Below are 11,710 nucleotides of genomic sequence, written 5' to 3' on the forward strand. Positions count from 1 at the left end.
TATATAATTATAATTTTTTTCATAATTTTATTTTTAATATGATAAATACATAAAAGAAATATAACAATATCAATAGTACATTATAAAATTATAAAATATCAATAATTTATAATATTTTTAGTTAATAATTATCACATATCTTATTAATTAAAATTAATTATTTCAAAAATTTTAAAAAATTTGAAAATAAATTATAAATTATTAATTACTTGAAAGACACAAACCCTTATACTCTTATAAAATACAAGATATAAGATATTTTTATAAAATTTTTTCTTTTAACAACATAAATCTAGAAGAAAAATGAGTATTTTTTACAAGAATATATTACAAGTATTTATACTTATAAAATTTTTCAACTAGTAACTTCTTGTGAAGACAACTGCATGTGAGCCTTTACCTATTATTATATATTACAAGTATTTATTGAAAAAATAATATTAATAGATATCATATAATCATAAAAAAAATAAATTGTGATTAATAAATTTTTTATTTATCTTTTTAATTTGTATATATTTAATAAAATTTATAGTTAAATAAAATATAATTAATTTTAAAATGAATGACTTTAAAATTAAAATAAATTGAATATAAGTAAAATAAAAATTGTTATATATTAATTTGACTATATAATAATAAGAAGCATTCTACCACACTGGTATGGTCATCTTCCTTATATCCTTCAGGACAAGGGTTTATTTTAGAAAATTTTTCACATATCACAATCTTAACACTTGGCAGCACTGGAGCATACAGAGCACAGTAGACCTCCAGAAAGTTGGAGCATCCTAAATTCGTCTTCAACTCATTGAATCACCACATATCCTCTTTCTATAGATTAGTCAACTCTTGGCCACTCTTAGTCACCACTTCTCACTATGCTATATATATAGGTAGGTTTTTGGTGGCTAAGGTTATAGTGACTAAGAGTGGCTAAATTTTGACTTACCAATAAATACATAACATGTGGAGAGTTAGGTAAAAGTTGTTAGTTAGAGTGATAGGCCTTATTGTTAGTGAGTAGCAAGGTAAAAGAGTAAATAAATTGACCAAAATAATTTATATATCATGTGGGCCTTTGTTTTGATGAAAAAAATCTGTTAGCATTTTTTGAGTGGATAATTCTAAAACTTTAATGGTTGGGCTTTAGTGTAAAAATTTATTATGATGTTAGATCAATAAAAAGTCATAAACTATTAATAATGAGAGTAATCCAAAAAAAAAAAGAACTAAATCATATAATATTTATGTGAGCTCTTACTATTAATATATTTGATTATTTGTGGCATGAATTATATGAGAGTATAAATTTATAAAGTGTTAAAATTTTATAACAAAATATTTTTATTTTGAATAAAAATTAAATTAACTATTAAACAGTATTGATATTATCATAGTTATTATTTTATTATTATTAAAATAAAATTTTTTGAAAATTAGTAATTTTTAATAATTTTGTTCATCTTTTGATAAATATAAATACTAAATTATTTTTAACAGATAAATTTTATTAATTTATATGTTCAAACTCTAAAAATTTTGAGTGCAAATGGTAATGATTCATATGTGCAAAACTTTAATAAACATTGGTGTAAACTGTATGTTTATTGTGTACAAAATCTCTATAAATATGGGTACAAATTATTACTTACTAAGTGCTGACAAAAAATGATAATACTTGTTAGTCTATAGCATTGTTCTTATTTAAAATCTTCATAATAGTTTTATTAATAAGATTTACTTTTTTTTACTTTGTGAATCCACTAAAATTGACATCCATAAATCTTGAATTCATAATGTCATACCTTCTATAATTCACTTAAAAAACTAGTTGAAAATCAATCATACTAGATTATCTTAAAATTAAATTCACTGTTAAATTTTTTCTCTCAATATTTAGATAAAACGTGGTCCTTGTATAAAACTTTAAAAAAACAAATATAAAATCTGCAAAATCACTACGATTTGTGAAGTAAATTTGTTAGTTTTTATCTAACATTTATGCTTTTTTAAGATATTAATTTATTAATTTTTATTTAACTAAAAATGTTTTTTTTTATTTGTATATCCATGATTATACGTATTATTTGTTAATTCCATGATATAAATTTTAAAACTAAAGAAGAAATGAGCATTGACAAGCACAAAACATAAAAATATAAAACAAAAAAAGTCACTCGTATTTTCTTAGATTATCCATGTAAAATTACGGTAAAAGATATTTTAATTATAATAGTGTATAAAATATTTTTGTATTTAGATTATCAGGGATAGATCTAGAATTTTTAATATGGAGGGATCGAATTATAGACAAATTTTTTAACTTCTTTTTTAGATTTTTTTAATACATAAAAGCAATTTAAGAATAATATATAGTTATTGAATTAGTTTTTATCCAAATATAAAGAAAAAATCTTATAAATTATTTTTTATATGACAATTACATAAAAGAGACAACAATATCGATAATATATTATAAAATTATAATGAATCAAAAATTTATATTTATTTAGTTACAAAAATTATTAATTAAAATTACTTGAAAAAATCATAAATTGTTAATTACTTAAAAAGTATAATACCGTCATCAAATATAAGATACGAATATCAAAATAAAATGATAGCTGAAATAAAATAAGTTAAGATAAAAAAAGATTACGTAAAGTTTTTTAAGAATGTAAAATTAAACAAAAAACTGCTTATTTTTTTATAAGAAAATAACATCTAAGATACACAATATAATTACTAGAATATAATTCTGTAAGTCATTACTAATATTTTATATAATAATATAAATGCTAAATATGTTATTATGAAAAGAACAAATAATTTTTCTTAAAATAGATATAGAGATAAATATATAAAAATTAATTTGATAAGTACAAAAACTTGAGTATATGATAACAAATTGGTTAAGTAAAAAATATTAGAGAGCTAAATAATTAAGATATAAATCCATTACATAATAAAAAATTAATACATATAAAGTTACTAAATTACATAATATTTTTTTATTTCTTTAGACATATATCTCATATGTAAATATAATAATTCTTTAAAATTTTTGGATGGCCGAGGTCACTACTGTCTCCTACATGTTACAATAAAAGATAAAAATAGAATAAAAATTAATAAAAACTGAAATTCATATTTTATATTTGACTGAAACTCAAATAAAATTGTATATCTATAAACATATAAATTTAAACTATAAATTTTGTTTTTGAAAAAAGTAACCTATATATAATCTTCTAATGTGGCATTTCAGTATAAATTTTTTACATTTTAAATTTTAAAATAACAAATAATTATAATAAAAAATTTATAAAAATCTAACCAAATTTATATAGTATGATTCTAAAAATGTTAGGCATAACATTAGTAAAATTATTATTTCTCTTTTAATAATAATAATAATAATAATAATAATAATAATAATAATAATAATAATAATAATAATAATAATAACAAGAACAAAAATAATAATAACTATAATAATATCAACAATACTGTTTAATAGTTATTTTTATTCAAAATAAAAATATTTTCTTATAAAATTTTAACACTTTGTAAATTTATACTCTCATATAATTCATGCCACATATATATTAATAATAAGAGCTCAAGTAAATATTACATGATTTAGTTCTTATTTTTTTTAGATTACTCTCATCATCATTAATAGTTCATGACCTTTTATTGATCCAACATTATAATAGATTTTCACACTAAGGCCCAACTGTTAATGTTTTGAAATTATTCACTCAAAAAATACTAACAGATTTTTTTTCTTTAAAAAAAAAGCCCACGTGATATACACATCATTTTGGTCAGTTTATTTACTCTTTTGTCCTTCAATAATCACTAACAATAAGGACCTATCACTTTAACTAACAATTTCTACCTAACTTTTCACATGTCATGTGTTCATTGGTCAGTCAAAGCTTAGCCACTCTTAGCCACTATAATCTTGGCCACGAAAGACTTAGCAATTCTACTATAAATACACTGGCACCTCCCAGGTATAACTCCTACTCTAATCTACTAAAAACCTGTTGAAAGCCCTTGCTAACTTAAGTATCGGAGTCTCTTGTAGGTACCACCCCCGACCTCCTCACGACGAACTCGGACAGGTGGCACCTCGGCGTCACAAGTCAGATGCTGCCACACAAAGGGACTTGGACCTCATGTTCAAGCCCAAATCAACGTTTCAGGTAACTCTCGGAACATTGGTGCCATTGCCGAGGACCTGAAATTCATCCCATAACCATGGCGGACTACCAACAGAAGGACAGCCGCACCGCATCTGAGGGACCCCACGTAGAAGGGCCTTCGGGAAACCCCTATCCAAGAAGAATCCATTCTGAAGTATACCACTCCGAGGATGAGGACCACCCCCAGGCGATAGAGATATTGGACATGGTCCTTGGACAGCAAGATCGGCTCCGACAGCTCGAGCATGAGGCTGAACGACAGCGGGAGGCAGAACGGGAATTGAGGAGAGAAGTAAGACGACACAAAAAGCTAGAAGAAAAGCTCCAGAAGCTGGAGGCTGACCTCCGAAGTCAGACCAACAGGACAGATCAGGAGGAAAGCCCCTTAGGAGGAGACGACCCATTTACAGAAGAGATCATGAGGGCCAAAGTTCCAAAAAATTTCAAATTTTCTGACATGTATCTCTATGACGGGACATCCGACCTAAGGCACCACCTAAGCAACTTCAAAAGTCGAATGTATCTGGCGGACGCCTCTGACGCTACACGTTGCAAAGCCTTCCGTACTACCCTGACCAAAAGTTGTTTGACGGCCTGCATCCGTGGTCGGTCACCAGCTTCGATGACCTAGCCAGAAAATTTTTGACCAGGTTTTCTATTCAAAGGGATAAAACAAAACTTGCACCGAGCTTACTGGGACTAAAACAAGAGGTCGGGAAAACCCTTCGAGATTACATGGAAAGATTCAACAATACTTGCTTGGAGATTCATGTTCTACCAACTGAAGCTATGATTATGGGCTTAGTCAATGGCCTCAGAAAAGGACCATTCACCCAATCCATATCTAAAAGACACCCGACCTCTCTGAACAAGATTCAGGAGAGGGCCAAGAAGTATATCAACATGAAAGAAAATTCCTGACTAAGAGAGCCTCCCTCAAGATCAAACCTGCCCTATCCACCTCGGGACAAAGAAAGGGAACCTAAGAAAAGAGAGGAGTCGAGTGTAGAAAAACCTCAAAAATATCACAACTACACTCTTCTCAAGGTCTTCCTAGTGGACGTTTACAGAGAAATATGTCACACGGAAAAACTTTCCCCACCTCGTCCAATCAAGCACAAGAAAACTGAAAGTTGGACAGAATATTGCAAATACCATAAACTCTATGGCCACTCTACCAATGAATATTACGACCTGAAAAATATTATTGAAAAGTTGGCCAGAGAAGGCCGACTTGATAAATACCGTGCAGAAAGGTCGGACGACCCAAGGAAGAGGAAAAGGGATGAAGAAGGAGAAAGACCGTAATGACCTCCTCACACCCCGGATCGACACATCCATATGATTAATGGAGGATTCGCAGGAGAAGGAATGTCAAAATCCTCACAAAAAGACACATCAAAGAAGTGTACCAAGTCGGGAAAGCAGTCAACTGACCACCTACCCACCATCTCTTTCACAAAGGAAGACGCACAAGGTCTACTGCTTGAGCACGACGATCCAGTAGTGATAACAATGATCCTGGCTAACGCAAACCTTCATCACACATTGATAGATCAAGGAAGCTCAGCTGATATTTTGTTCAAACCCGCTTTCGACAAGCTCGAGTTAGAAGAAAAATATCTAAAGGCATACCCCGATAGCTTGTTTGGACTGAGAGACACCTCAATCCAACCTCTCAGTTATATCTCGTTATACACCACCTTCAAACAGGGTACCAAGTCCAGGCCCCTAATCATCGACTACATCGTTATCAATGTAAACTTGGCCTACAATGCTCTAATAGGTCAGACGGCCTTAAATAGACTTGCAGCTATGGTCTCTACTCCCCACTTTTGCATGAAATTCTCTATGGTCGAAGGGATTGCCACCATCAAAGGGGATCAAAAGCTACCAAGGAAGTGCTATAACGAGACCCTTAGTGTGAAAGGCAACTCGGGAGGCAAGGAGGTCAATACTATCGAGCTATGAGGAGCCCGAGTTGGCAAAGAATTATGCCCTCAACCTGAAGGCAAACTTGAAGAGGTTCGAATCAGAGACGATCATGACAAGACAACAAGTATAAGGGCAAACTTAAAAGAGAGCCTGAGGAAACAGCTCGTTGACTTGTTATGAAGAAATTTTGACCTCTTTGCCTGGAAAGCCTCCGACATGCTCGGCATAAATTCCGACCTGATGTCCCATAAACTTTCTGTGTACCCGAGCTCCCGACCTGTATAGTAGAAACGCAGGAGACTTGGACCAGAGCGAACACATGTTGTAAAAGAGCAAGTGTAGGCCATGCTAGAAGCCAGATTTATAAGGGAGGTAAAATATCGGTTTGGCTAGCCAACGTTGTATTGGTGAAAAAGCAAAACGGAAAATAGAGAATGTGTGTTGATTACACCAACCTCAACAAAGCCTGCCCTAAAGATCCTTATCCACTCTCCAGTATTAACGCTTTGGTCGATGCGGCCTCAGGCTACAGATATCTTTCCTTCATGGATGCCTACTCGTGATATAATCAGATCCCGATGTACAAGCCAGACGAGGAAAAGACCTCGTTCATAACACCACAGACAAACAATTGTTACATAGTAATGTCTTTTGGGTTGAAGAACGCGGGAGCTACATACCAACGACTAATAAAAAAAGTGTTCTCCACCCACATAGAAAAACTAATGGAAGTCTACGTGGATGACATGCTCGTCAAGACCTAAGAGGATAAGACAGTACTATCTGACCTCTCTGAGGTATTTTCCACTATAAAGAAGCATGAGATGAGGTTAAATCCATCGAAATGCACCTTCATAGTAGAAGCTGAGAAGTTCCTGGGGTTTATGCTAACCCAAAGAGGTATAGAAGCGAACTCAGACAAATGTCAAGCTATACTTAACATGAAAAGTCTGACTTTCATCAAGGAGGTACAGTAGTTAAATAGAAGGTTAGCAGCTCTATCCAGATTCTTGGCTAGATCAACCCTAAAGTCACTTCCGCTCTACTCAATCCTAAGAAAAGGAAAGCAATTTGAGTGGATCCTAGAGTGCGAACAAGCCTTTCAAGACTTTAAGGCATTAGTGGGACAACTACCCGTACTTACCCGACCTATCAAAGGAGATGAACTCGTGCTGTATCTATCAGTTAGAAGTCAGGCTATAGCCTCGACCCTGCTTTGAGACGATGAAGAGGGGTAGCAACCTATTTACTTCATCAGCAAAGTCCTACAAGGGGCAGAGTTGAACTACTAGAAGATAGAGAAGTTTGCTTACGCCTTTGTCCTCACATCTTGAAGGTTCTGACCTTACTTCCAAGTTTACACCATCAAAATTTGCACTAATGAACCAATGAAACATATTCTACAAAAAACAGACTTGGCAGGAAGAATTCTGAAATGGGCGGTAGAACTGTCCAAGTTTGACCTTAGATACGAAACTCGGATAGCAGTTAAGTCATAATATCTGGCCGATTTCGTTGCTGAATACACCAACAGTCCAAAAAAACCCACCATGTGGAGTTTATATGTGGATGGATCGTCAAAAAAGCTGGAAGTGGGGCTGGTATTATACTAGAAAGTGATCAAAGAACTCGGATAGAGCTATCGTTGAGGTTCGAGTTCCCTGCCTCTAATAACCAAGCAGAGTATGAAGCCTTACCTGCTGGCTTGAAGTTGGCTAAGGAGGTCAGAGCAGAAAAAGTTATGGTGTTCAGCGATTCACAAGTAATCACTTCGTAAATCAATGACACCTATTAAGCTAAAGACCCTACTATGAGAAAATACTTGGATAAAACCCAGGAATAGCTTACACACTTTACAGAAAGTGAGGTCCGACATATAGTTAGGGAATTCAATGCCCGAACTAACGCTCTCTCAAAGTTAGCCAGCACTAAGTCAGGGGGCAACAATAGGAGTCTTATTTAAGAGTCCCTACAAACACCATCAATATCAAAAGAGGAAGACAACTCGAAACCAGAAGTGTTAGCCATATCCAACCAGAACTTAGGATAGGTTACTCCCATAGTCAACTACCTCAAATTTGATACACTTCTCAAGAACGAAAAGTAGGCCAAAAGGCTTGTAAAATAGGCAGCCGAGTTTGTCAAAACATGTTCGCCTTGCCAGAAACATGCTAATTTCCATGTGGCACCTCCCGAAGAACTCATCAATGTTACCTCACCATAGCCATTCGCGAAATGGGGACTTGATCTACTCGAATCATTCCCTCAAGCATTAGGCCAAGTCAAATACCTCATAGTGTGGATTGACTATTTTACCAAATAGATTAAGGCAGAACCCTTAGTAACTATCAGGGCTCAAAGAAGTCGAAAATTCTTATATAGGAACATTGTCACAAGGTTTGGAGTTCTCCACTCCATCATCATGGACAATGGCATCCAATTTACTGACTCAATAAATATTATTTTCAAAAATAAATTATTTTGACTTTAAATACCAGGATACATTTTTTTTTGTAATTTTAGGCAAGTTTGTCGCATCCCAGTAAACTCCATTATTTTCATAAAGTTTGTCGCATCTCCAACCCGGACCCAAATATTTTAGGAGATAATTTGGTGTGATTTTATTGGATCTAGGATTGGGTATGGGTCTCAAAAAATAGACTCGATCATTATTTAGGGCCGATTCTGGATCAAGGCGAACCCAACTTCACCTGACCCATGTGCACCCTAAGAAAACTAAAAACGGTATATATATTTTAAATTAATTTCAATATTATGTTATATTAATTATAAATTTATTGTTTTATTTTTAATCACACTTGTTGAATTAGAAAATAGATAAAAAAAAAAGCATCAATTAAAATTCAGAAATAAGGATATCAAATTTTTGGTAATAATTTTTTTTTATAAATAAATCCATTATAAATAAATTTTTTTATAAATTATTGTTAAAACTTTAAAAATTCGGTTTACATTCAATATAATTATAACCCAAAAATATTTAAGTTTTATTAAATATATAGTTAGATTAAGGTTTAGAAAATAGACTCAAATATATATTTAAGACTGAATCTAAATTATAACAAACTTGATTTCACTGGACCTATGTACACTTCTATTCCGGACCTCCGGCAAAAAAAAAAAAAAACCTCAAGTAATCAATTGCATAATTGAATAGACTAGTCATTTAGCGCTTCTTTCTCATTTATATTCCGTGTCGTGTCGCTGGCCATTTTATTTCATTTTATTCTAGACTCTAAACGTAATTAATCATCGTTGTATTCCTTTTTAAAATTAATTATATCAAAGTAAACAAGCATAAGTTTACATTTCATAAATTTTAATATAACGTAGCTTATTTAAAGTGATTATGTCTTCTTTATTTCTTCACGTATCATATCTACGGCAATTTGGAAAGTATATCTCATGTCATTGCTTTGAATAAATTACAGTAAATAAAATTGCTTTCCTAACAAACGATTTATCCAACACTCTGATTTGTTGGTACCTATAATCATCAGAAATAATGTACCTTTTAATTAAATTTTAGAGGTGCGTAAACTGGAAACCCATTATATATTTGGTACACGTAACCATTGTAGATAATTGAATTGGCCAGGGATAACTACATACTCAGAAACCTTTTTCATGGTGCTTAATTTTACAAGCATTAATGACTAAACTACAAAAATCACGTCGGAATAATTTTGTTATCAATAAAAATATATTTAAATTTTGTTATCGATAAAAATATTTTTAAACAATTTAAAAATACGAAAATATCTATATAACAAATATTTTTTTAAATGACAAACGATTTTTATATTTGACAAACCGTTTATATATTTGATTTAAAATTTTATAAAAATATTTAGATAATTATTTAAAAAATAATAAAAAATTGTTCTCTATATTTTTTATTTTTTTAAAATATTACTGGTTGTTGACAAAAAAAAACAAAAAAAATATATATTTAGCGAAAGATCACTAAATTTTAACGATAAAAATATTTCATTTTTCTAATTATCTTGTAAAAGACTACATTAAAATTTAATTTTTAAAATATTTTTTGAGAACATATATTTAATGTTGGACATTTTTGTCGCATTTTTGTCGATAATGGAATTCAAGTGCATTTTTCTCAGCGATAAAATTATTCGAATATATTTTGGTGGTTTATCCAACATTAATAGTAGAATAAAGTATAGAAAGAAAATTCTGCATCTTTTTTAATTAAATATATATTTTTTAATGTTTTAATTCATGACTAAATATTTATATAACCTTTTTATATTAACCGTATTGTCAGGGATAAATAGCAATTGAGCCAATAAGCTGAGCTGGCAGAGTTGGTTAGTTAGTTATGAGAATAGTTAGTCGTTGTTAGTAGTTGTTGTAAGAGCTGCTATATAAGACTAAGAGTCAATGTAATAATCAGCTAATGAAATCATTTCTCTCATTCACACTCTATGAAAGGGGTCCTCTCTCTCTTTTTCTCTCTCTCTCTCTTTCTCTCTCTCTCTCTGCGCCGGTGTGTTCTCATCCTCTTCTTTGAAGAGCTCTGATACCTCACATGGTATCAAAGCTTTCAGGTTCTAATCCATGGCTACTCTGAGTGAGTCTCAAGCTTCCGCAACCTCAAGTATGCGAACAATAAACACAGTGTCATTCAAGCTAGATGAAGATAATTTTGTACCTTTGAGACGGCAAGCGCTGGCGTTCATCAAGTCCAACAGATTCAAGGAACACCTCAATCCGATGAAGATACCAAAGAGATTCAAACTGACAGAGATCGCGAAGCAAAAATTGAGACTTAGGAGTTCTTCGATTGGGAGCAGGATGATCAGTTCTTGGTATTGTGGCTGTTTGCTTCAATATATCCAAACTTCACAAGTCAGGTAGCGAACTGCGAATTTGCGTGTGAGATTTGGTATAAATTAGAGGAATATTTTGCAAAATGACTAAAATCAAAGGTGAAGCAACTCAAAACACAAATCAAAGGCATCAAACTACAAGGTTCTGTAATGGCATACATGTCTAAGCTCAAGAAGGTAACAAATGCTCTCTCTACCCTAGGTGCACCTCTTTCAAGTGAGGAATTTGTAGAACTTGTGTTTCAAGGTTTGAATGAGGATTATAGTGCCTTTATAACCATGATTAATGCTAGAATTAATGAAATAGCTGAGAGTGAAGTAGAATCACTACTAGTGAGTCAGGAAGAACTAGTAGAGCATTTTTAAAGGACTATTCTAAGCACAATGCAGGTGAATTTAGCACAAAATATAGATCTAAGGTCACAAAGTCAACAGCCTAGCTATCAAATGTATCAACCTAATTTTCAACAACAGCAACAACAATTTCAAGGTAGAGGTCAGAATTTTAAAGGAAGATTTCACTGCTTTAATCACTATTTTCAGAATCCACATCAGACTACTGATAATGGACCAGCACCACCTCCCTCTTTCTTCCACCAGCCACAACAAAACCAGCAAGTGCAATCTCTCTTAGCCACTACACCTGTAGTAACACCTCTCATTGACAAAGCCTAGTGCTTGGAC

At 32.1% G+C, this 11,710-nt stretch overlaps 1 protein-coding gene across 1 annotated transcript; it reads left to right on the forward strand.

The window, feature by feature from the left end:
* Nucleotides 1–5,588: 5,588 nt before the first annotated feature.
* On the forward strand, nucleotides 5,589–6,188 carry LOC140184183 (uncharacterized). Its single transcript, XM_072234483.1, has one exon. The coding sequence runs from the start codon at nucleotides 5,589–5,591 to the stop codon at nucleotides 6,186–6,188; it is 600 nt and encodes a 199-aa protein (XP_072090584.1).
* Nucleotides 6,189–11,710: the final 5,522 nt, after the last annotated feature.

Source organism: Arachis hypogaea, chromosome 4 (assembly GCF_003086295.3).
Source record: "Arachis hypogaea cultivar Tifrunner chromosome 4, arahy.Tifrunner.gnm2.J5K5, whole genome shotgun sequence".
Taxonomy (NCBI): Eukaryota; Viridiplantae; Streptophyta; class Magnoliopsida; order Fabales; family Fabaceae; genus Arachis; species Arachis hypogaea.